Source organism: Rosa rugosa, chromosome 2 (assembly GCF_958449725.1).
Source record: "Rosa rugosa chromosome 2, drRosRugo1.1, whole genome shotgun sequence".
Taxonomy (NCBI): domain Eukaryota; kingdom Viridiplantae; phylum Streptophyta; class Magnoliopsida; order Rosales; family Rosaceae; genus Rosa; species Rosa rugosa.
The window spans coordinates 49868778-49895801 of NC_084821.1; the positions used below are offsets into that span (position 1 = coordinate 49868778).

The 27024-nt window shown below is 39.9% G+C and overlaps 3 protein-coding genes across 3 annotated transcripts; 2 read left to right on the forward strand and 1 right to left on the reverse strand.

The window, feature by feature from the left end:
* Positions 1–529: 529 nt before the first annotated feature.
* LOC133730918 (F-box/FBD/LRR-repeat protein At1g13570-like) lies at positions 530–1963 on the forward strand (the record flags this gene model as incomplete). The annotated part of the gene is made up of 1 exon (XM_062158421.1): positions 530–1963. A coding segment is annotated over one exon (1260 nt), but the record flags the coding sequence as incomplete, so codon positions are not given.
* Positions 1964–3003: 1040 nt separating this feature from the next.
* LOC133727933 (uncharacterized) lies at positions 3004–5555 on the forward strand. The gene is made up of 2 exons (XM_062155332.1): positions 3004–3401; positions 5020–5555. The coding sequence occupies exons 1-2, from the start codon at positions 3146–3148 to the stop codon at positions 5331–5333; spliced, it is 570 nt and encodes a 189-aa protein (XP_062011316.1). The 5' UTR covers positions 3004–3145; the 3' UTR covers positions 5334–5555.
* Positions 5556–9471: 3916 nt separating this feature from the next.
* On the reverse strand, positions 9472–13635 carry LOC133730919 (uncharacterized). The gene has a single exon (XM_062158422.1). It carries the CDS (start codon positions 13633–13635, stop codon positions 9472–9474), a length of 4164 nt encoding a protein of 1387 aa, XP_062014406.1.
* Positions 13636–27024: the final 13389 nt, after the last annotated feature.

Genomic DNA, 27024 nt, shown 5'->3' on the forward strand with positions numbered 1-27024 from the left:
CATGAATCCATAATGCTTTCTGCACTCGTCAGTTAGATTTAAGCCCATAAGATAATAGGATTCTCACTCTGCCAACGCTCATTGGCTCCTGTTATTGCGTTAAATGGATAGTATAGTGATGGGTAAAGCTATGGTATGTTAACATTTCTCATACATCAACTATTTTTACCACTTTAAGGACTCATGTTACCACTTTGAGGACTAATATTACTATTTTGAGGACTCATATGGTAAACTAAGAAAATTTACCACTTTAAGGACTCATGTTACCACTTTGAGGACTAATATTACTATTTTGAGGACACTTGTGGTAACTAAGAAAATTTACCACTTTAAGGACTCATGTTACAACTTTGAGGACTAATATTACTATTTTGAGGACTCAAATTACCACTTTTAAGGCAATTGTATGCATGTCATACGTTAACATTTTGTAGAATTTTCCGTATAGTGATATTCCTAATTTTGGTTTGGTTAATGGTTGTAGTGCTATGTTAATGCATTGTCCGTGTTAACAACAGGGACGTGATATAGAGCAAAAAGCACCGCCCAATTCCAATTGGAAATAGAGATGGAGTTGGATAGAATTAGCAACTTACCAAGTGGCATCATCGAAATAATATTGTCATGCTTGCCAATGAAGGACGCAGCGAGGACAAGTGTTCTATCAAGCCAGTGGAGGTACAAAGCAGCAATGCTTCAACATCTTGTGTTCGATAATCAGTGTCGCTCAGCTCACAATGATACTACATTTGCGGACATTGTTGATCATGTACTTTTAGCTCACATTGGCCCCATACACAAGTTCAAGCTTTTTCGAGCTCATTTAGCTAGTAAAGACATTGATCGATGGATTCTTCATCTATCAAGAAACTCTATCAAAGAGTTCATACTTCACCATCAGCAGAAGCGATACAAGATTCCTTCATGTTTGTTTTCTTGTCAAGATATAATTAGTTTAGAGCTATCCCGCTGTTTGCTACAACCTCCATCCACTTTCAAAGGGTTCAGGAGTTTGAAGAGCTTTTACTTTGAGAATGTTATCTTTGCCCAAGATGTGTTCGAACACCTGATTAGTTGCTGTCCTTTGCTTGAGAGTCTAACTTTGGTGTACTGTGACAGTTTCAGTCATCTCATGATTGATGCACCTAATCTCAAATTTCTTGATGTTAGAGGTTCCTTTAAGGATGTTCTTCTGGTGAATACCTCAAATCTTGTTGATGTCTCCATTGGTTTGGAAGATTTTGAATTCTATGTTTCCCAAAGACGGGTTTCTGACAGTTCGAGCAATTTGGTCAAGATTCTAAGTTGCCTGCCTCAGGTTCAGAGACTCGATTTCTACTGTTGCTCTTTAATGTATCTGGCTATTGGTGCTTTGCCAGTAAAACTGCCCAGACCATGTCTGTATCTGAACTGTCTTCATATAACTCTAAGCTTAGCTAGTTTGGAGGAGAGTTTAACTGCTCTTTGCCTTTTTAGAAGCTGCCCAGCTCTGCAAGAACTAAATGTTCAGGTCTTCCCAGGGCAAGAGGTTGTTGGAAAAGGGAATTCTTGGTTAGATGACAACAGGAGATGTTCATTCAACCAACTGCAATATGTGTTCGTAAACGACATCAGAGATGTCAAAGCTGAATTAGATTTCATCAGATATCTGCTTTTGAATTCACCTGTGCTCGAGAGGATGACTGTTCAGCCTGTTCCTGGTGTTGAGTCGTCGAAACTAGAAAAGAAGTTGCTCCGGTCCAGGAGTGCCTCAGTGCATGCAAAGATAATCTTCCAGGACCAGTGATTCATCATTGAATTTCGGCTGCTAACAGGACTTGCTTGCAGAAATGTAGGGTTGTTGAAGTCCTTGATGAATATGTCTGCATGTTTTCCACCGGCAGTACCTATCCAATTATCTAGAAACTCTTCGATCTCTTCTCTATGTACTAGCACCTTTATATTCCAGTTTATCTTTCTCGCTCTTCCTATTTGTTCTTATTAATGCTTTTAGTTTACACTTTTTACCAAAGATTGTTTAAGTTTGTGGTAAATACAGGCGGGATTATGCTAATGTTCTTGGGGACTCAGAATACCCAAAACACATTATAAGCATAGCAAACAAGCACAAGACGTACCACTTAATAAAGAAGACTTGACGATACATAAGCTAAAATTGTTCGATCCACCATGAATAAGTTGTGCTTTTACTGATACTTGGGAATGCTCCCTACTCCCTAGTCTTCGTTATCAACTGATTCTTCAGGTCCCAACTTTGAAAGCCCCTCCAACCAAAAAAGAATAGAAAGATCGATCACTAGCGTTTTTCTTTTATAGTTGAAATCGTTTAAATTTTGATTTGATTGTTGAAATTAGTGTTAAAATACAGGATCATGTTCCTGCAGGTGAGTTATGGAAAAGGATGGTCACCTAGTAAGAAGGAATACATAATTGAGACTTTTTGTATGGTATTTTGAAAAGGGTTTTCGAAAGCTAAAAATGACGGGAAATTGAGAATGACATTTGATAGGCTAAAAAGTCATCATTGCCCTTTACAGGAATTTTTTTCGGTTCAACTCCATCATGAGAGTTGTGATACACCATACCATATTATTTGCCAACTAAATTATTTTCTATTTTAAATAATCAAGTTAGTAAGAGGTGGAGATTTTCAGTACGAAGGCTAAAATTTCAGTTTACTGTATTTATTAAATCTATTTTATATGGCTCAATTCAATTCATTCAATTAAGCTTTTTAAATCTCAATCGTAACTAGAATTCAATTCATCAACGATGCTTCTCATCCTTACACACAAAAATGGTGTTTCTCATTAGTTAGCTCCGTCTTCAATTTTTTTTATATTTTTCAAAAAATAATTTATCGCTCAGCTGTTGTTGGAATCCAATTGGTGAGTTAAACCACAAAAATAGGGAAGAGGTCAAAGTCGTCTTTCCAACCTCGTTCCCCGTATGCTCAATATTTTTTTTTAGTTTTTTAGTTTTGCAAGTGGATCCTCATCTAATGCTCGCCTCCCCACTCACTCGACACACTCTTCGCCTGAAAACGCTACCAGCCAAACTCTCCCTCTCTCTGCCTATCCACATCTCCTTCTCTCTCTCTCTCTCTCTCTCTCTCTCTCTGGAGCTCTGATCCCCTGCGGAAATGGCCACCGTCCTTGAATCCATCGTCATTCCTCGCTCCTCCGCTCTGCCTTCACCTACTCTCTCTCCGATCGCCGCCTCCTCGGTTTCTTCCCTCACCGGCCGCCGTGAATTGCCTCACTACTCCGGCCTCAAGGTCAGCTCGGCTCTTCAGACTGCTCGCTCTGTCGGATCTCTCAGCTACGGTCCCGCTTCCGGACTCGCTCGTCGCCGGCGTGGTCTCGTTCTCTGCGAGGCTCAGGACACCGCCGTCGGAGGTCAGTTTCGTCTTTTCAACTTCTTGTCTCCGGTTTGTGGAAGTGTTTGGATTCTTTTTACATATTTAGTAGAACAGACTTGGAACTTGTATGATCGACTCGTTTTATGTTTTTGATTGTTTTAAATCACGGCTTTGTGTTTGGTATTGATTTGAGTTTGGTATGGATGTTTCGTATCGTTATGAGGTGATAAGAGTGAAATGGTTTTACTGTGTAGAGTGAAGTTTTTTCGAACTTGTAGCCAAGAAAGTGGTTTTGTCTTAGTTGAGAAGATGAGTAAATACAATTCTCAGAATACAACTATTAAGTTGGTGATGTTCTTAGGAACTTGGAGAATGAAATGAAAGGATTCGATCAGAAAACTATTTGATTGGATATTGAAGAAATGATATAGAGCTGAGAAGTGTTAGTGACCTTATGAAACCGATGAAAGGTATTGGTTTTGAAACTTTCTTAAAATCGTGGTTGGATTCACAGAAGTTTGAGTTTATGAATAAAGAGAAGATAGCAGGAAGTAGGAACTGAGGATTTGCCCAGCAGAGAAGCATGGAATGGGCTTTAAGGTCTTAGTTAAGAGCTATCTCAGTGAATTGAATTCTGGTTCTGGTTTCTTGTAGTTCTTTGTTTGAATCCATCAAGAGTGCGAAATGGACCTACTTCTCGATGGGCTAAAGGCAAGCTAGCAGTGACACTGTCAAGGGCTTATTGATGCTGGAGGACCTAATAATGCAAAGTTAAATAGTAAGAGGTTCAGGAAAGATTTTGATAAAATTATGTTGAGGCGGTGACCTATTATTGAAGATTGAAGCAAATAATAAATGCAGGGATATCTCTGGCTCAAGTGCATAACTCTCGAGTTGTTCACCATATGGAACCAAAGTTACTTTAAAACATGTACTGCATTAGTTTGCAAAAGGTACTAGTTTATTTGGGAAAGAAAGTTGGGTGATGGGAAAGGTCTAATAGGACGACTGTGTTTGTGGTAATTTAGTTGGTAAAGAAAATAATAAAAGGATGTTTAAATCTTTAGGGAAGAGGGAGCAAGTGAATGTTTTGAGCTTGTGTATGTTTAAATATTATTTTGAAACTATGCTTATGGCACTTAGTATCTTCAGAGTTTTAGGAAGTTTCTTTATGGTAGAATTGCAGATTCAGGGCCACGTTGTATAGGAATCTGTTGTTGTAATGCAATTTGGCTATCCAAATGCCAGTTACACACTTACTCTTCATTATTAGACTAAAATAAAGTACAGACTTTCATCAGGGTTAAGTCTATTCGTTATGGCCAACAGATGTGTTTGTTATGTAAGAAGTGAAGCATTGGAAATATTGTAAAGTCTTTTGATTAGAACATTGTGAACTTGATAGGAAGTTTTTGGTGTGGAATTCATATATTGTACATGTTGGGGTTTGTTATGTAAGAAGTGAAGCATTGGAAATATTGTAAAGTCTTTTGATTAGAACATTGTGAACTTGATAGGAAAAATTTGCTATGGAGTTCATATATTGTACTTATTGGGGTAACTGTTTTCAGTAGAAATGATTTACACATATTATCAACTGCTCTTAGTACTACCATAATTTCTTTATGATAGTATTTTGCTCTTAAAAATTACAGTGCCTGCTGTTTCTGATGCAACATGGCAGTCACTTGTCCTCGATGCTGAATTACCTGTTTTGGTTGAATTCTGGGCCCCATGGTGTGGTCCATGTCGTATGATCCACCCTATAATTGATGAACTGGCAAAGCAATATGCTGGGAAGCTCAAATGTTACAAAGTAAACACCGATGAGAGTGCTTCAGTTGCAACCAGATATGGGATCCGAAGCATCCCCACTGTCATCTTATTCAAGGATGGTGAGAAAAAAGATGCAGTTATTGGGGCTGTTCCCAAATCCACATTAACCACCAGCATAGAAAAGTTCTTGTAGAAGTGGTAAGTAATGACTAATGAATGTCTTTTCTGGAGCTAAGTTGTGTCTTGTATCTGTTTCTTCTCCTTTTAGATTCTGCGCCTTCTCTCAGAGTTTAGATACTTGTCTCTCAAAATAAACTGACCTCCTCTGCTGTATAGTTATTTGGAAGAATCTGTATCTAGAGAATGCTAGTAACGTTATATATTTATCCATCTGAATATCCCTTTTAAAACTGCAGTTGGTGTACTTTTGAATATTTTTGGCATACTATCCGTAGGATGTGTTTCTTTATGTTCTGATTGAAGATCATAGTGCATTGCGGTAGAATTATGCATGTAGAATTACATGGAATCTATAAGTAGTAAAGTGATGCTCTTCATAAGGTAATTCCATCAGGTAGGTTCAAAGGACAGAAGCATAGTTCTAGAAAGTCATGAAAATTGTTTCCAACCCCTTTAGAGGCCTTTAGGGAGTTTTTACTTGGTAAATTGTTGCTACATCAGGGAAACTAGCCTTGTAGTCATCACCTTTTCTAATGCTGAGCTCATTGTCATTGCAAGATGCCTGAGCGAATATAAACTGGAATAGAATCACCTCAAAGAATTTTCATCGTGCAAAGAGTAGGCAAATTTGGCTCGTTACTCATGTAATTAAATTTTCATATTCAAAATCCAACTTTTAGTAGCTTATTCTCTGCAGTTCCTACTTTATAAATGTATAGTAATGCTCTCTTTCTCCATCAAGATCACACATCCAATACATACTACTTAAAAAGTTCTCTTCAAAAGAACTCCATGAACTTCGCATACCAATTCATGTTCAATGCATAAAATTTTGCATATAATTCTAAATTACAGTATTCCCTGGGCTAGATCTTTGCAATTTGCATCCATTGAATTAAATAGTTTTGCCCCCACTACATAAACATATCACCCTCATAACCACGTAGGTTTTAGCTGTTTAGGCAAAGTTAGTTCTGAAATGGGGGGTTTCCTTAAAAATGGTTTCTTGGCACTTTCAGTATCAAGGTGATTTCCTTTGCCATATGGTTTCTGGCTATTCAAACAAGGACAAGTTTAACTAGTCTTGTGGCCCATCTTCACCAGCTCCTTTTCCCCAGAGACAAAATTTCCAGACTCTGTATGTTTCTTCAATGTCAAGCATGGAAGCAATCTGTTCTCTGTGTCTGCATGCAGATTCCTCTAGTTATGTGTGATCTTCTCTCTGGAGGATTCAATCAATATGATGAATTCGTCCTTTTGTAGTATATAATAACAGGGATAAAGTAGGTTTTAGTTTTGTACTTTTTCCTTTTATTTCTTAAGCTTCATTATTTGAACTAATTCAGACCTTATAAGATCCACTAACATTTGGAAGGACTCATTTTTGGATTCAATATCAAACAAGTTTTGATCTAGTTGCTGCTGTCCCACGAAGCTTTGCTATTTCTTCTATCTAGAAATATTTGAAAAAGTGGATGTTTTGTCAGAATTTTGGCGAATGGTGGTCACCATTTTGTTATTGGTATAATATTTTTTCTTATGCCTTCCAGAATTTGGGATGAGTTCTTCCAAACAAATTTATGAATTAATGTTGGCTTATGTGTTGGAAATACCTATGAGATTGAAGTAACTTATGTGTTGGAAATACCTATGTGTTCATCAAAGATACGTAAAGACAACACCACTCAAACCTAGCTGGTTTAAAAATGGAGCGAACCGAACCCATTGCTCTGTTTCTTCCGCCTTGAGAGTCGGCGGTTTCATCCGCCCTTTATGAGCGATTTTGCTCGGGTTCCGGCCCTTTTTCCTTTCTGTTATCTTTGTCCTCTTTTTGTTTGCTTTTCGTATTTTGCTCTCCTGCAAAATCTATTCCCCTTCCTATTCTAGATCCAATTTCGGGTACCGATGCGTTCAACATAACCATCAGCACGAACGCGGCCGTCACTGATGTTCCTCCTCAGAGTGTTGGTTTGAGCGGTTTTCTGCTACTGCACACATGATTCTACCTAAGAGCAACTCCAACCATGGAGTCAAAAGCCACAATGGCTCCTCCAATCAAAATCCACCATCTCCAACAATATGCAACATGTAGTCATTTTGACTCAAAAGCCAAAAGCCTAGTCAAATTGGCTAAAGATTCTAGAACGAAAGCGATATTGGCTTCGGTGGGAACAGACGTGGGCCCTAGCGTCCACTTACATGTGGGCTATCAACAGTTATAAAATCAACGGCCTCGATTCACTCCTTTTAATTTAATTTAAAATGAAATGTCCAAACTAATTCGTTCTAAAAATAAAAAAGTAAATATATATTTACAATCTGACAGTGGAGAAAATGACATGGATTAATATCAACGGTTAATAATAAAGTAATTGTGTTTTAAATCTAAAAAACCTTAAAAATACAAGAAAATTTGCTAAAAAATTAAAAAAAAAAAATGTTGCTTTATTGACACGTGGCACGAATTTATAGATTCCCAAAAATAAATAAATAAATTTAAAATTCAATTAATGATGATATATTATATAAAATAATTATGTATGATATATAAACTCATATTGTAGTTAAATAATTGTCTAAAATGATTAATTTATTAAATGACTCTGGCTTTTGACTAAAGATAGTTGACTTTGTAGTCTGCCGGGTTCCTTCTTTCACCATGCTTACCGTGAATCTAACACGGCTGCACATAGAATGGCCAAGCAAGCCATGTTGTCAGGTTTATCTGCTCACTGGCAGGGAGCTATTCCTCTAGATTTGGGAAGTCTTGTTGCTTCCTTTTGTAACATTTGAACTCTCTGAGTAATAAAACTTCTTTCGTCTTGCTCTCAAAAAAAAAAAAAATTGTTGGAGATGCAAAATATGAATGAATAGTGATACACTAGAGGAGTCAAATTTTGCAAATAACTTTGGCTTTTAAATCTATTGTTGGAGATGCTCTAATAGTGCAACAGAGTACTGTTAACCATTTGGTCTACACTCCTCTTGTGCTCATTTCACCAAAGCACTCTTCTACTTATTTGTCTCCATCCTCTTTATCTTCCACGTCTAAAACTGAAACCCTAAACCCTAATCTGTAAATTCAGTTGTAATATAAACAAATCACTACATTGGTTTACACAAACTTATTTGACCACTTGCCACAGCCTAGGCTCACCAAAGATAATCGAAGAAGGGCAATATAACAGTTTGATTTTGATTGAGAGATGAAGGGTAATTAATTTGAAAATGCAAATAAGACTAAGACATGAAATATTATATTAAAAAAAAAATCAAATGGGAGTGTGAATTTCACTCCCCTTGATATATGAGTGTTTTTTATTTTTTATTATTATCATGATGCCTAAACCCCATATTACAATGCACCAACTAGCAGCTAGGGGTTCAGGTTTTATGTCCCCCCTGATGCCTAATTTACTTTTAATAAATGGAACCGGGCGTGGGGTGAGCCTCCCAGTTAGGCTGGGTTCCAAATCCTATTCAAAAAAAAAAAAAACATTGAGAGAACTTCTCAAATAATGCCAGACTTAACCAATTCTATGTATTTTAACATACATCAACTAGTAAGAGTGCTCCAATGGCTACTCTATTTGCTTTACAATAACGGTGACATATTGAAAAGATAACGCTAACGCAAAGCTATAAGACAATTAAACCAGCTTTTCCACCATGCGAATCTGTTTATCGTTGGTTTTCTTTTGTTGTTTATAACTATTACATTTGTGTGAAATTTCATGATTCCTTTACCTTGAAGTAAGAACCCAATATCATTCTTTGCAACAAAAGTTCTAATATATATGACTTCAAGCAAGAAATTAATTTAAATATAATATGATGCAAAAGAACGTGATTGCTGAACTTTCAATGTGAATGTGAATTCATATGCTTTAAAAGCCGCTAAAGTTTCATTGATATCTTCGTTGTTTAAAACTTTTGGCTCCTTGGAGTCCTCCTCTAAGAACTTAAATGTTCGTCCTTTTTGAACAAAACTTAGAATCAAGACCCATGTGAAAAAATAAATTTTACAGATATATATAGTTTTTTTTTTTTTTTTTTTTTTTTTTTTTTTTTTTTGGTAATGTGGACTTCCATTGCAAAGCCAAAAGAGGCAAACAAAATACAACAGAAGAAAAGCAAAGGATACAAAACACCTAAGGGGGATCTGTTACAGCATCAAAAAGAAGGATTCGCATTAGGGAGGGAGGAGGATTGGAGGTCCAATCATCCGGGCACACCCTGCGCTTAGCCAGCGACGCAACCAGGTCTGCTGCCGCATTGGCTGATCTACTGGACCAGAGCCAGTTAACACGATGGAAAAGACCACCTTGAACACGAATGTGTGCTATGTTGTTCGAAGCAGTCCAGTCCACCGTCGAAAGTGGGTTCAAAAGGGCCGAAATCAGCACAAGGGAATCTGATTCAAGCTGAAAAGAAGAAAGGGAGAGAGAGATAGCTAGCTCGAGCCCAAGAGAAATAGCTTGAGCTTCCGCAGCCATTGGAGAAGAAGCAAGGGTGCTTCTAGCTGAGCCACCAATAAGGATTCCGGAAGAATCTCGAGCAATTGCCGCAATCCCAGAATTCAAAGAGGAATCCCAAGCTGCATCCGTGTTGATCTTTACCCTCCCAACAGGAGGGGGTACCCAAGGGTGAGGGGTTCCAGTGGAGTGATAATGGAGGGAGTGCTTTGGAGGTTGCAATGAAGGGGGGATTCGAAGGAACTCCATTGCTGCAGAATAAGCATTTGCAGACACAACCACTGGGTTAGGCAGTGAGTGGTTGAATATGCAGTCACACCTGTGTTTCCAAATGTACCAGAGTAAGAAGGCCACATGAGTTGGGAAAGATGGGTCCGTAGGTCCAAAGCAACCATCCTTTCCAAAAATGCCCAGAATCCATGCATCCAAAGTGGTGATAGACTGTTGATTGACTTGGTAGGAGAGCGGGTGAGAGAACCAGGCCTGGAGAGCCCACGGGCATAGGAACAAGATATGCTCAGTAGTCTCCGGGTGGGAATTGCAGAAGGTGCACAGCGGAGAAAGAGATAGATGCCTGTGGTGACGATTTCGATTTGTTGCCAGAGCATTAGATGTAGCCCGCCATAAAAAGTGTTTAACCTTGGGGGGAGCGCGTACAGACCAGATCCACTTCCAGACCAGCGGAGAAACAATGTGAGACTGATGAGGGTGAGCAGAAAGAGCGGGAATGGAGGATTTGACCAGAAAGTTATATCCAGAGTGAACCGTGTATGTGCCCGTTGGGTTGGCAGACCAAATTAAACGGTCCGGATCAGTAGAGGAGCCAAAAGATGTGGCTTGAATGGCTTTGATGGTCTCTACCGGGAGGGTAGATTGCAGAGTCGTGAGATTCCAAGTATGAGTGTCTCTGTCAATAATAGAGGCCACCAGTCGATTTGAATCATTGGGTGTGGGGTGAGTTCTCAAGTTGAAATTAGGCAGATTGGGGATCCAGTTATCCTTCCAAAGGTTGACAGAGGTTCCCGACCCAATACACCATAAAGATCCAGCCGAAGCAAGAGACCGACCTTCAAGAATACTAGACCAAGCCCATGATGGAGAAGAACCCCTTGCCGCTTCCCAAAAGGACGAGTTTGGAAAATAGCGATTCTTTAGGACCCTCACCCACAATGCATCGGGATTGGAGTGTAACCGCCAAGCTTGTTTAGCTAGCAGAGCCAAGTTAAAATCCGCAATGTTACGGAACCCCATCCCACCATCAGGCTTGGGGAGGCCAAGTAGGGTCCAACTCTTCCAGTGAATGCCTTTAGTTGCCGAGGTTCCCCACCAGAAGTTGGCCAGAGATGAGTTGATCTGATTGCAGAGAGAGACAGGGAATTTGAAGACCGTCATAGGGTAGGCTGGGACAGCTAGGGCGACTGATTTTATCAAAGTTTCCTTTCCAGCATGGGACAAAGAGGACTGATGCCAACCCGAGATCTTTTTCTCAATTGAATCTTTAACATAAGAGAGAGCTGCAACCTTTGATCGACCCCAGATTGTGGGTAGCCCTAAATACCTTCCCGGGTCTAACACAGCCCCCATGCCAAGAATGGAGGAAATGTGCAAAACCACATCCGGAGAGGTGTTTGGGCTGAAGAATAGAGACGATTTTTGGTGATTTACCGACTGACCAGAAGCAGAGCAGTAGCTATTGAGAGTGTCAAGAAGGACCTCGCAGTTGTAGGGGGTTGCCTTGAGGAAAAAAATGGAATCATCAGCGAAGAACAGGTGACTCACCAAAGGACCATTAACTCCAATCCTTATTGCATCAAGGAGGTTGTTAGAGCATATTTTCCTTATCATTGATGAGAGAACATCATTAATGAAAAGGAAAAGAAAAGGAGAGAGAGGGTCTCCCTGTCGAAGGCCTCTAGTTGGCTTGAATTTCTTTCCCGGAGCACCGTTGACAATAATAGCAAGAGATGCCGTAGTGACACAGGACATTACTAACTGTACCCAAGTGGGGTGAAAACCCATTTTAAGCATGACCAAACGAAGGAAATCCCAATCCACACGATCATAAGCCTTGTTCATGTCCAATTTCAAAGCAAACTCTCCACCTTGAGCACCCTTCAGGAGCTTAAGATGGTGAAACATCTCATGGGCCACCAAAATGTTGTCCTGAATCTGTCTCCCAGTGACAAAGGCAGATTGGTTTTCAGATATAAGATCGGGCATAAAAGGTTTCAACCGATTGGAGATGATCTTGGTTAGAATTTTGTAAGCAAAGTTGCAGAGTGCAATTGGGCGGAAATGAGATGCCAATTGTGGGACATCCACCTTAGGGATCAGGGCAATATTCGTACAATTGAAGGACTCAGGAACAGAGGCAGTAGTGAGAATCTGGCCGGAAGCATTGAGAACAATATCCTTGACAATTTCCCAATAAGCTTGATAAAAAGTTCCTGAGAAGCCATCCGGACCAGGAGCCTTAAGAGCTCCCAGCTCAAAGACAGCTTGATGAACATCAGTGAGGGAAATGTCAGCCAAAAGAGCATCGTTCATCACCGAGGTAACGACCGGATCCACAAAATGGAGGACCTCATCCACAAGAGTAGGGGGGGAACCCGTGTAAATATCCTTGAAGTATTGAGTAAGATGAGACACAATTTCAGTTTCCTTGGTTAACCAACTGCCATTGCCATCATCGAGCCGGAGAATTTTGTTTCGGCGACGATTCATGAGGGTGGTTTGGTGAAAAAAACGTGTGTTGGCGTCCCCATGAGCTAACCAGGAAACACGGGACCTCTGTTTCCAATACAACTCCTCAATGGACCACAAGGACAGGATATTGTCAGATGCCTGACGGATGGACTCTTGTGCGCATGGTTGGTCAACTTGGTCAGTTTGGTCAGACTGAAGGATGTCTTGAATCAACTGGGTGTCGGTGGAGACTTTCTTTGCAAAGTTTGGAAAAGTATTAGAGGCCCATGTGGAAAGTGAAGATTTGCACCGATTCAAGTTATCTTCCCAAGTTTGGGATGCAGATGTAGTTGGAGTAGTGGACCAATTAGAAGAGACCACCTGGAAGCTGTCCGGATGAGATGTCCATAGGTGTTCAAACCTAAACACATGAGGGGCTTTGACCTCCGGGGGAGAGGTATCAAAAAGAATTGGACGATGATCAGATCCGAGTTTGGGTAAGTGAAAGATCTGAGAACAGGGTTTGGCAGCGATCCAAGAATTATTTGCCAACCCCCTGTCCAATCTCTCTTTGATGACGATTCTGCCATGTTGGGTGCAGAACCAAGTGTAGTCCGGGCCTTGAAACTGGAGATCAGAAAGTTCAGTGTGTGAGAGGAACTCCCGAAAGAGGTTCAGCCTCCATCTTGGTTGAGGTAAACCTCCCCACTTCTCATGGAGCCACAAAATTTCATTGAAGTCCCCTAAACACAACCAAGGAATTAATCTGGGAGAGAAAGCAGTATAAACAGAACGCCAGAAAGCATTTTTTTGATTAGAGTGGGGGTTCCCATACATCCAAGAGATATTACAAAGGAAAGAGTCCGCAACAGAAAGTACAGAAGTAGAAATATAGTTATGCGTGCTTGTGATACTGGAGACTTGGACAGAGTTGTCCCAAAACAGAGCTAGGCCACCACTGCTCTGACCCACCGGGTCAACCACGTAAACATGGTCAAAATTCAATGTCTTTTTCCAAGAAAGGATGGTGGATTCGTTCTGACGAGTTTCCATTAGAAAAAGCATAGAGGGGCTGTTACGTTTAATCAAACGTTTCAGATGTTTCCCAGTCAGGTCAGCCCCTAGACCCTGACAATTCCAAGATAGTAGCCTCATGGTGACCCCGTGGCTGCATCTGGCCAGCCACCGGTGCCGAGATCATGGAGATGATCAGTTTCATGTGCAGCTCCACCTGAAGAAGAAGGAGGATCTTCGAGATGATGGAGGTTCTGGAAAGGATGTGGTTCTGAGATGATTTGAAGTGGGTCGCGCATCGGAAAGTGCGGGAAGTGCTCCAAGGCTGAATTAGCTGATGGAGGAGCCAAAGTTTGGAAAACAGGGGTACTCAAATCAAGAGGATGGAGCACAGCTTGGAAAGTTTCCGCCATGATGCTTTGAACAGCAAAGAGTCCCTCTGGTGTCGACAAAGTGTCCCTGAGAAAGGATTCTCGCTGTTGAGCGGGGAGAGGCTCTGAAATGTAATCAGAGGGGGCCTCCCGGGCCCGACTCCGACCCCGACCTCCGCGATTCCGGCCACCGCGCCCACGTCCCCGACCCCGAGCACCAGTGGACGCTGCAGGGCGGGGTCTAGTGGTAGAAACAGGGGGAGGAGGGGTTGTCAGTGTGGAAATGCCATCAGTAAGGCACGATAGAGATCCCATCTTTTGTTTTTTGACTGGATGAGTGGAAGAGAGGGCTGCCTCTTCAGCTTGTCTCTTGAGACGAAGACGATCCAGAAACGTTGCAATACCAGTGATGGAATTATCAGAGTGGGTCGGTGAGTGTGGAACAGTGGGAGTTAGAGGAGAGGATGGCCTCACTGCGTTTCCTGGGGTAGAAAGAAAAAAGTCCGATGGAGGTACCAGATTCTGGGGGTGTGTGGAATGTTGGGGAGAGGTATGAAGGGGAGCAGATTGGGTTTGGATTGAGAATTGTGACGGGTGAAGTTGAGTATCTTGGGTTATGGGAATGAAGTCATTTGTGTTTGTATCAAAGAAAAAGTGAGTCCTTCCCATTGAGAGTTCACCCGAAGGACCAAGGGTAGGGAAAGAAGAAGGACCAGGGCTTGAAAGCATGTGATGTTCAGATGCAGTTTCCATATGAGGGGAAGGATCTTCAACAAGAGGGGCTTTCCCTTTCCCTTTGTAAAGGGAGGCTGGAGTTGTTGTCTTGCAGGTGCAGCATGGCGGATGGACCGGTGATGTTCGTGGCAGAGGAGTATCCATGGATGGTTCAGAGATGATTACAGTGCCTCTAGTTCTGTGATTTGCTGGTGGGGAAGGAACGGGAGAGTTCTCCTGAGAGATTTCGGAGATAATCAGGGCTCCTCTGTTGCGAGGGACCTCCGGCACCATCAGATCGGTTGTTTGCAGCAGGTGGGTAGTGACAGGGGCTGGGGGGTCCGAAAAAGCCCAGCGATTTTGTCGATTCTGAAAGTTCTGACGTTGAAAGCGGTCCCAACCCTGTTCTCCATCAGAAGGGGTAACAATAAGGCGTCGAGCTGCCGGGGACAGCATCCATACACCCATTGTCTCCGCTCTGGGGTGGCGTTCATGATTGCAGAACCTAGCACTGTGACCAAGTCGACCACAATTATAGCAAAACAGAGATATTCTTTCATACCTGAACTCAACCCAAATAGGTGGACGTGATCCACAACGGATCCAGACCCCCGGAGTGATTGGGTGCCTAGAGTCGATGGAAACACGAAAGCGGAGAAAGCCCCTCCAACAGTTGACTACGTTTGGGTTTTCCACCTCCAGGACAGTACCAGCAGTTGCACCAAGAAGGTGGGCATTATCAGTTGTCATTTGGCCCCGTTGGAGGCCATGAGCTTGGATCCAGATGGATAAGAGGTGGAGGGGGACATCCTCGAGTCGAGCCTCAAGAGGCCAGAGGTGGACGCTGACAGTGTGACCCATGACGGACCAAGGACCCCGGTCAAGGATAAGTTGACCCCCGTCTGGGGCCATAGGGGTGATGGAGAAGGTTCGGTTGTCTCGGATGGATTCAATGTGGACTTCGCCAAAGTTTTCCCAAGCACGAGCCAAGATCCTGATAACGGCAGCTACATTGAGGAATTTTTCAGCAATGATGAAACCCAGCAAAGTTGTTGGTTGGGCCGGTTCAATCTCAGGTTGATTGAGGTCAATGACCGGTTCTTCTGGGATAGGATTTGGGTTTTGCTGAGGTTGCATTGTGCAAGAGCAGAGGCGAAAGATTTTGAAAGGAGATAGATGAAAAATATGGGAGGGAGAGGTGAACTGACTTGTCTGGGATTGGTAAGTTGCTGTGGTTGAAAAACCCAGTTCCATGAGGGATATATAGCAAGTTGGACTGGTGGTAGTAATCATGAAGAGTAGATTTGTAGTCGTTATAGGCTTACGGCGATTAATGGCTTGAGCAGAGAGGGAGATCTATGGCTTGAACCAATGGATCTGTGGAAGACGGAGCAAACATTAATGGTGGTGGTATTTGCAGGGGATGATGATGAAGGGGTGGAGGAGAGATTTGACTGAAAGTAGACGAAGGAAGAGACGTTTGGTAGATTCGGAGGGAGCGGGCCGCCTGAAAATCGGGGAAATTGAATGGAGAAGATTCTGGGTTTAATGGTGTTTATGGGTGGTAATGATGAAAGCAGAAAAAAGATAGTGAAGGGGGCTGTAGGAAGGGATCAGTGGTGATGAAGAAGGGAAGAGAAGGGAGGGCGTTGAGGTGATGGGTGGTTAAGGAGGTGGCTAGGCGGTGGGGAGATGGGTGGTAATGGTGGTAAAGAGCGGTGGCGTTGGACAGTTTTCCAAAGGGGTACCAGGACCCGAGATGCCACCTTTGGGAAGTGGGGGTGACTCTCTATTCTAGAGAGAGACGCTCTCAACTTAGAGAGAGGATTTTAATTTGTGTTTTAGTTTTTCCCCATTATCAAGTTCTTTACAGATATATATAGTTTGAATACGACATTCCAACCCCTCCCCCTACTTGTTGTCTTCCCTGTCACACTCTAATGATGAAATATATAGGAGCTGCAAATCTTCACCAAATTCAGAAAGAGGATATGGTATCATGATCCCACTAAAGTTTTGAATCATAAATAGATATGGGGGTTATAAAGCTAAGCGGTTAGGTTTGTATTATCTCTCTTAAGAGCATTATTCAATGTGATTACATTACATAAACCCACATTTCTCAAGTGCTATAATTTATTTAGCATATGGTCATATAGTCATGATATAGCTAGCATGAAATAAATGGATTAAGGTCTACATGGCACCATTTTGCATTGTTAGATATCTTCGGACGTTAGAGTGATGTAGGGTAATATTTTGTTTGATTTATTTAGATTAGACTAAGGGGGGTGTATTCATTTAAGAGTCTACAAGATTTTTTTGTATTTTGAAAGTCTATGGGTATTCAATTGAGATTTTAAACAATCCTTTAAAATCTTGATGTATTCAATTAAGATTTAAAATTATCCATTCAAATCTGCAGATATTCAAAAGTATACGGATTTTTAAGGATTTCATTAAATGCTGGATTTTGGAGGATTTTATAGTGCTTTTTATACATATCAAAACTCAAAAACAATCCAACCACTTCCCAAGAGATTTTGTTTGATTCCGAAGCTCCACCACCGTACACCACAGCCCCGCGCATCAGAGATTAGGTGTCAAGAACTCCGCCCCAACCACCATGCCGAGAGATAGAGCAGCAACCTTCCCACGAAAACCTGCAGAGCCATAGCCTCAAGAGAAGCCCCGTCCGGCTGCACTCACCATACCTCGACAAGGCCAGAGGCTTGCCTCGGACGGGAGCCGCCGGACGAGACGCAGAGATGGAAAACTGGAAAAAACCCTAGGTCTCCTCTTCCACGAGAGAGAGAATATTTTAGTCAATTGTAATCGAGAGGATTTAAATTTGGTGATGATTTCTATTCAAGCAGTATATAAAGCGTTTTTCATTTCTAGCATTCATAATAACATTAATAGAGGATGCTTATTTGGTTCTAGTGTTTTTTACCTACAAAAAAAAAAAAAAAAAAACATCATAAGGACTTGTAAAATCTAAACAAATACTACTAAATCAATCTATTAGAATCAATCAGAGTCGATATAGAATTTTAAACAATCCGTGGATTAAGTAAATCCATGGATTATAAAAACTCAAACAAAATCTTTTAAAATCTGAATTGAATACACCCCCCTAAGAATATTTAATATTATTTGATGTAGTCACATTAGTGCTTACTTTGTAAGTGGAAGATTCTTAGTGCTTCTTTCTGCGAATAATATTTTCTCAATCAGTTAATTTGGTACCATTAGATCTAAATCAAAGGTTAAAAGAACGTTTGATTACTGTATCAGCGTGCATGTTTTGCTAATTTGCTATGAATAAGGGATGAGTTTCACACCACCAAAGCCAATATTATCGGTCGAAAGGCTTGGCTGGTGATAGAAACCCTAGGTTTCGTGTAGGTGGCGGTGACGACTTTGTCTTTTGCCCGACCATGTAGGCAGCATCCATTGATGTCATGTCTTTGTAAGAGGACAGAGCACTCCATGCTCTGATTGGCTAGGTGCGGATCCTGCGGTGGTTTTTCGCACCGGCTAATGATCTCGTTTTGAGTTTTGGTGATAGAGTGGCGACGACTTTGCAAAGGCAGCTTTGCTCATTAAGGTACTTGGTGCGGTGTCAATCCTTAATCAGGGAGCAGGAGCACAGCGTTTTCTTGGGTTGCTGAAGGAGGCGATTGGCTCATGATCAGACGTGGGCGGCTGCAGTGTAAGCAGAAGCACAAACTTTTGGTGGGCGGGATAACCGTCGTGTTTTTGTGCCTGGTGAGGCCGCCAGACTAAATTGGTGGCTACAACAACTCTGGTGGTCTCGCTAGGGTTCCGGCGAAGACTGGTCCAGGTGTAGGGATGAGGGAAGTGGGAATGGGCTAGGCCTTTTGGTTTAAGGTCACTTTCCCTCCTCTCTCTAGCTTGGGTTGGATTTGGAGATGGGTCCTTTAGCGATGTGGGCTGGACTCAACACAAACCTAATTTGAGGTTGTTCACTGCAGTTAGAGGTGGCAAACGGGCCGCTAAGCACGAGCACGACACGGGCCCGGCACGCTTAAAAGCGGCCCGGCACAATCCAAGCCCGTTAGTGGCCCGGCACGACCCGAGCACGTTAGAATAACGGGTCGGGTTGGGCCTAGGAATATTAGCCCATTGGCCCGGCCCGGCCCGGCCCGAGCACGACATATTGTGGGCCGGCCCGTTACAAACACAAAATTTCATTGTTTTTAAAAATATTAAAAAACCACAATGATGAGATTTGAATATTAGACTTTTTTATTTAAAATCTCATGACAATTCCACCAATGCTATTTTTTTTATGTTATCAAAATAGTGAAATAAAACATTATATCCTTGTTTTGACATAAAGTATTTTTTCTAAATATTAAATATATGTTTATTAATAAAGACTAATCTCATAATAATACAACTATAGAATGAAGGAAAGAATAATATGATACTAATTCTTCATTATATTAATAAAGATTAATCACATAATAATATACTAAAAGCAATATATTTTGAGTTATTTTTTTTTTCTTTCTTGTAGTGGAATATAAAAAATTATTAGAAAACTAATCTTAAAAAGTTAAGATTGAGAAAAACATTGTAGAACTTAATTTATTTGAATTTTCTAAATAATTAAATAAAATTATTTTTTATTTATTCAAATTAAGATTTTGAAATCGTGCTTTATAGTGGGTAGGCATAGCCCGGCACGATATGGGCTCAGGGCATGGGCCGGACCGGGCTTAATGTTTAAGTAAATGGGCCGGCACGAGCCCGGCACGATAATAAATGGGTCGACCCAAGCACGGCACGAAGCACAACTAGGCCCGCTTAAAATGGGCCGGGTCGGGCCGGGCCGGCCCGTTTGCCACCTCTAACTACAGTGTCTAGTGGAGGGGTACACCAAGAGGGTTATTAGGCCCCAAGCTAGTCAAGGCGGAGAATTAAGGTTGTGTAGGAATAAATTTAGTTGTTAGTTGTTTTTCTTTGCATTTTCCTTCTCGATTTTAGTTCTTTTGAATTTTAGTTTTTTGCATTCTCCTTTTAGATTTTAGTTTTTTGCATTTCGATATTAGCCTGACTATCTGTGCAATCAGTGCATTATTTGAGCAACAAATGTAATGGGTTGGTCTTCGAACTTGTACGGTCGTATGATCTTTTGATCACAGGAATATATCTTTCTTTCCCCTCAAAAAAATTGCAACGTGCATGTTCTATACATGTGTGTTTGCAGAATTTCTTCCATAATTGGATGCAAATTCGTGTCCAAGCATGCACATGAAGTAGTTATCTATTAGTAATGAGAGGTAATGAGACATAATTTTATTAGACGGAGACACTGTTTGAAATTATTTTTGTACAAATATTTTCGTTACATATAATGCTTGTTTCGAAAATAATTTTTTTTTTTTTGCAATTTCTTGCCACTAACCCTATCCAACGGTGTAAGTTAACAATTACTTTCCGCTGATAAATTTCCATTATATTTTAGTCATTGCCAGAAATTTTGATTCCTTAATCACATCCCAACAGATGATGATGATGATGAATGTATCATACGAATCTTTGAATTTCTTATCTCTTCATCTTGGTTTCTAGAAGCACTATCCACTCTGATGCCAAGTGTCGTGTCGGTCATTCTTGTGATCGATGGAAGGAACACGTGGCTCTGCGTAGATCGAGAAAAATTCTTGCGTACGGCAGCCGCACCACGTGGCCGTGCGGCTGCCCAATCATAACCCACAAAAATTTTACTTCATTCCGAAAATGTCCCTGATTTTTAAAGGTGAAATACCCAAAATACCCCCCTGCTAAGGGTCTGATTGGTCAGCCCGTACCACGTGTACTTTACGTCTGCCGTACGCAAGACTTTCTCGTAGATCGATCACCTAAGAGTGATTCTTGCGTGGGGCAGCCGCACCGCCACGTGGTGCGGCAGGCCAATCATTCCCCTAGCAGGGGGGTATTTTGGGTATTTCACATTTAAAAATCAGGGACAATTTCGGAACAAAGACAAAAATTTCTGAGATTTGATTGGGCAGCCGCACCGTACACGTGGTGCGGCTACCCGCACCTAAGAATTGGCCCTGATATACTATTTCGCCGGAGCTGACAATCTGACATGCCTGATTACATATACATATAATAATAGTCTAGTCAGCACATATGGTTAGAAAGTTAATTAATTAATTCCAACTCCTAACGGTCTGGTCTGCCTTTGATCAAATCAAATTCCTCTCTCTTTGAAAGTCAGAAGATGATGAAGGCTCTCATATTCTTCTGGATGTTCCCAGCTCCTGCGGTCTTGATGTATCTTACTAGCTTCTTACGTTGTTACTGTGCATCTCGATCGACACCAAGTCTTAAATTCCATGACGTACGTACCTTGAATTATATCTTATGTACACTCCATTCTTCTTTATGTTCTTCGTTCAAATATCTTGGTTGAAAAAGAGGATTTTATTGGTTTATTATTCCAGTAGTAACACAATCTATTTGGTCGAAATAAAGGAAAATCAAACTAAAACAAAAACAGCTTTCTTGACTAATTTCAACTTGTTCTTTGGTGCCTCAGAAAGACGGAAAAAAGAAAATTTTATTCTTTGGTGGATTCAATCGTGTTGGATATCTACTTTCTCGTTATTACTATCCACAGTTTTACATATATTCTTAGTAAATTACACTTTGCTGCTGATATTTATGCATTAAGTAACATTCAGTGTGACAATTTAGTTTTAAAATCTTATTTTAAGTAAAGGAATTTCTTGATTTTTAACTTTAATTAATTGATTAGAATGGTGAAACCCTAATTCATTCACTAACATTGATTGCAAATAAAATGTATATAGATAACACAATGCGTTGGAGCTACGTACTATTGGTCATTGGGTTGTAAGTCAAAAATTAAGATAAACATTATAGGACACTTTTGGTTCATGTCATCATCTGGTTGCTTGTTAATATAAACTTGATCCAAAAGTATAAAATATGCACATGTGAAGTCAATCATTTAGGATTTAACATTTAAATATATGGTCGTCCACCAATTTAGGATATGTACAAAGAGATAAGATTGAATTTGAGGATGTACGTGTATAATAAATCTTAATAACTTCGCAAATGAAACCTGAATCAAAATTTAAGAATATATCACATGTAACATGGGAAGGAATAGGAAATGGGGATTTCATTATCAGTTTCAAGCTATCATTGGACATGTCGATCGACATGACAATGTGTCCCCAGTTTCTGGGCACAAATAAATGCAGGGCAAGTCAATCAATGGATCTGTAAACATGATTTAAGCTCTAAGTGGGCATAACAATATTAGTAATCTGCCGACTTCGTCAACTATGTAGTGGTAGGGGGGATCAATGTTCACTCAATTGCATGCCTGCATGTGCAAATGACGGTGATGCTCTTTCTATCTATCTAGAAGACTAGCTGGAAGCTTTTTTTTAGCTTTCGATCGAGCTTTATTTTACTATCCTGCCGGCATCTAGAAGACTTGGATAGCTAGATCACACATCATATTTCTTAAGACTACTTCTTAGTTATCTAGGAAAATAAGAATCAAATTTTTGGCAAATACATATGTGTAATATATGTATATACACTGTTTCTATCTTTTGTGATAATTTAGGTTCATTGGTTCCATAGGTTTACTGACAATTTAATCTTTACTTCATTCATCGCTTAAGTTTTATGAATTATTAACTTGAAATGTGTATAGAAATTTGACCCACAAGTAAAATTAATAAGAAAAGAAGATATATTAGTTCAATCTATAAACATTAGATTATCATTTTTTTCATTCTAGATTAGTAATTAAAGATGTAGAATTGAAGATGATTGTAATATTGCAAGGGTTTACATACTATGTCCGATTTTGTTGTACTCTTACAACATTAATTAAAATAACATGGATATAGAGATGAGTTCCCACCTTACTCGTTCCAAATTCCATTTAAAAAACAACATCAAGTGAAGTTATGTAATTATATGGACTGTGAAGTACAACTCCGACCCAGAATTGTGAGAATGAGGTAGATGCATGTACTAGTTTGGTAATGAGCTAGCCTAGCGACGTGAACGTAATTCGCTTCATGATTAGATTGTTGGCTTGGATAAGATTGAACGTGGATTAGGAGGATCGCAACCTAGCTTTGACATTCCACTGTCTCCCCATCGATCTTATCTTTTACCACAACTCACAATCATCGATCTGGAAAATATGTGATTTTTTTGTATGGTTCTAGTGTAAACTTGAGTAGTTGAATGAGACATTTGAAGTTTTGAACCCCGGCCTACACGTCTTTAATTTGTATATACTTATATAGTGTTCTAAACGTAACTTAATTTTGAATATATTAGCACTGATCGAGTACTAGTACTCACCGACAAAATCATTCATTCTGTTCATTCGTCATCTTATGGAATTTAAAAAAAAAAAAATTAATTAAATAGATGATTAGGCGATATTAGTTCCTCTGCAATAGCCGATTTGGAGTGACTAGCACTCATCCACAATCTCGAAAGAAAGGGGATCATCGCAACCGGGAACCTACCGCCCGTCCCTCTATTTTATTTTATCAATAAAATAAAAGAAAGTACAAGAAGAGATCGAGAGGGGGATATAAACCAAAACCTTTCTTAGAACAAAATGAAGTAAAGTACTCAAAGTGAGCACTAAGCTAAAATAGTTACGAACTGATGAATAGAAGAAGAGCATGCAATAACCATGCATATATATGTGACCACGCAACAACCACTTATGTGGAACACACATATAGTGCCTCAGCAACCATGCAGTAGAAACCATCATAACCCAAGCCTACCTTTTCATGAAATCTATCAAGCACATCAAATCATGAAATCTATCAAGCACATCAAAATTAGCTATTCGGTAAACCTTACAGATTGTGAACAAAGGCAGCCGAAGCACAAGGAGGGCAAGAGTCCCACCAATAATGCCCCTCATGATCCACCCCATAGTTAGCTAAGCAGTCAGCTACTTGATTCCCTTCTCGATAAATATGTGAAAATCGAATCTGCATAGAGGAGAGAATAGTACAACATTAATTGACCCAATCAACACTTAGACGCCAAGGGACTGAGTAATTTTTATTCGCAAGAAAGTAAATTGCTACCGCTGAATTATACTCAATCCAGAGAGAAGTCCATCATTTTCCTAATGCTATTGAAACTGCATGAATAATGACTTGAAGCTCTGCTTCTAGGGCAGTAACAATACCCATGGAACCAACAAAACAACCCATAAAATTGCCCAAGTGATCACGAAAAATACCTCCATAGCTCGCAAGCCCTAGCGTCCCACGAGTAGCACCATCCGTATTAACCTTTTAACTGAAAAGCACAAGGAGCATGCCAATTTACCTCGTCATCTTAAGGAATCTTTTCAATTGTGCATATCCATTTACAAGTTGTACAACAATCTTGGAATTCCTTTCATATAGGTTCGTGTTTCAAACCATTAATGTTAGCTCAACATAAGGGTCGAAGTTCATATTTTTCTTTTTGGTCAAAATTGAAGTTCAATGACATCATCATTTCATCACTAAGATTTATTTTTCTCTTTGACAAAAATTCCACTAACAAAAGAATCTATTAAAATTGAAAGTTGAATAAATGATAACTTCGCCTTAGAAAAAGTAACTAGACAATAAAATAAATGTTTATCACTTTGCAATATATATATAGATATATATATATATACAGATCCTATCCAGAGCGGAGCTCCGCTTTGAAAATTTATGTGTGAAGTTCGAGTTTTGGGTCACTTTTCAGTCGCACATCCACATCTCGACCGTTTCAGCCAAAATGATGATCGTTAAGGCATTGATAATTGCCTTAAAGCTAGTACAGTTCAGGTTGACAGATTAAGTCCGTTCATTGGTTTAAGCGAGTTAGATACCTTAACGATCATCAATTTGGCTGAAAATTTACAGAGAGCATCTATACACTAGTACCTAAAAACTGAACGGTCGAGATGTGGATATGCAACCGAAAAGTGACCCAAAACTCGAACTTCACACGTTAATTTCAACTGGATAGGATTTGTATATATATATTTTCAAATAATGGTTTGGTACTTCAGTACCTGAACTGTTGTTATGTCGTGTTTCTCTTCTTCCTTTTTAAAGGAAAGACCTGGTCTACTTGAATTTTAATAAGAGTAAACCATCAAAAAAAAAAAATATATATATATATACACACACAGCCATTCTCAGATGCTGACGTTCGTACCTAAGCAAAAGGTACGGATTTCCATTTTTTTCCCAGTTTCCGATCACACATTTACATCTTAACCGTTCAGTTTTTAGGTCCTAATGTATAGATCATCTCGGTAAAATTTCAGCCAAATTGGTGATCGTTAAGATATTCAAAACTGCAATTTACAACAATGAATACGAACGGTTCCAGTTCAACAGATTCGGAACCGTCAGAGCTTGATCACGGAGAAATGAGGGAAGTCCGCACTTTTTCTGGGCTACGGACATCCTCTTTAGAAACTCTCTCTCTCTCTCTCTCTCTATATATATATATATATATATATATTATTTTATTTTATTTCTATACCATTATACGTCCACAACAGCCAAGCAATTGATGCACTACAAACCGCAACTCTAACAACATTATACTCTATATTAAAAGGCAAACCCCAAATCACTATTTATTACTATTTAATGAATAGTGATCAAACGATTTTACCCATGTATGTTGCAAGTCTACCCCTCATTGCTGCAGGGGCTTAGCAACTAGTTATTACTAAAAAGTAGCGGTGATCAAAATACGAACTTATTAAATGGCAAAAAAAAAAAAAAAAACGAACTTATTAGGTACGATTATTTGGTATAGTGACCCGGACCGATACTATTTGTCGGTTGCTTCCAAAAGTTTTTTACCTGCCCAAACATTTTCCATACATTCCTATTTTTGCTGCTGACGGTTTTATCCAATTTCCTATTCTCTAAGCTTAATTTAAGCTAAAAGCTTCTGGAATCCGGGGGCCATTGGTTAACGGTTTAGAAAAGTTAGTTGTTTCTGGAAAATGTTTAATTTTTAATCCCAAGAAGGTTCTAGATTTACCACCCGTTGTTTTCGAGCCATCACAAACCATGTCTCAAAACCAATGTGTATGGGACACTGGGACTGACTATAGCCCCACACCCATGAACAGCGCCGCAAACCTTAACGGCTCTATACACACTTCGACGGTCACGTATAAATATAATCAGTATCTTTTTCTTGTTTCTCAAGGTTAGCATAATCTCAGATCCAAATCCACATGCTGCAGACAAAGACTGGGGGAAGAAGATAATGGTCCTAGTCAGCAGAGCCCTCAAATATCAAACCCTCTAGGGTTTTCTTTAAACTTCGAGTCACATTCTTCTCGATGGTCAATGGTATTTGCTGTTGGTCTCAGCCACCTCGTCAGCCTCGCATAGATTTGTCAAAAACAAGGGTTAAGTAACATGCACTAAACCAAACAACACTGTGTTCCCCATCGTCGTTTTTTTACCTGACTAACAGAGTTTTCTTCTCTCTCTTTCATCATGGCGCCTTTGGTCAAGGAAAATAAGGAAGTCGTACGTGGCATTTGGTGATTCGGTCGTGGGTTCTATTAATCTTCTAGTAAAGTTGTTCATAGGAAGGTTCTTAGAACCAAGCAAATTGATGCATTTTTTAATGCCCTTTAAAGTTTAAACCACCATAACTGGCTGCTTGGCTCTTTTGACCCACTGGGGACTGTAATTTTCTTGCATATGTATTCACATATGTCATATATGTGTAAAACATGTACAAGAGCTGTAGCTAGATAGATTGGTTCGTGTTTTGCATGTTACCAGTTCATATATAACTGGTACTTTCTTGAGATTTAAGAATCATGGAGTGGAATCGAACAAATGTATTTAGTCATTTCATCGTGGGGACATTAGGGTTTCGTAACTAATTAACTTATTTAGTTAGTTTCTATATACATTGTCTTCATGTAGAGTGTAATAGAGCATTTAACGAATCATTATTTCACATGTGGTTTATATAAAGTTTGAAATATAATATTTAGCTCTCAAATTGAGAACTTCAAGCAAAATTCGAAAGCTAGACCTTAATAAGTGAACAAAATCAACTTAAATTCTATACCTAAACTAATCAACCCTAAATTAAAAGAGTATATTAATTCAAATGCATGTTTAGCAACAATTTGTTTGATATGTTGCTCCAAAAGAGGTTTTAAGGATCGAAATTGTACATTTTCTAGATCATCTATAAAAAATCTACATATAAAAGTAGAAGATCGTGAGTTATCCAACTCACAACCAAATGAACAATTAGCCATGATGATGTCAGATATTACCGAAACCCTCCATAATTTTTACTGGAGATTTGTGATTTATAAATAACAGGCAGTGGG

Coding starts and splice junctions, on each gene's coding strand:
- LOC133727933 (XM_062155332.1), top strand. CDS start 3,146: ATGGCCACCGTCCTTGAATCCATCGTCATTCCTCGCTCCTCCGCTCTG. Junction 3,402..5,019: donor TCAGGACACCGCCGTCGGAG/GTCAGTTTCGTC, acceptor TAAAAATTACAG/TGCCTGCTGTTTCTGATGCA.
- LOC133730919 (XM_062158422.1), bottom strand. CDS start 13,635: ATGAGGCTACTATCTTGGAATTGTCAGGGTCTAGGGGCTGACCTGACT.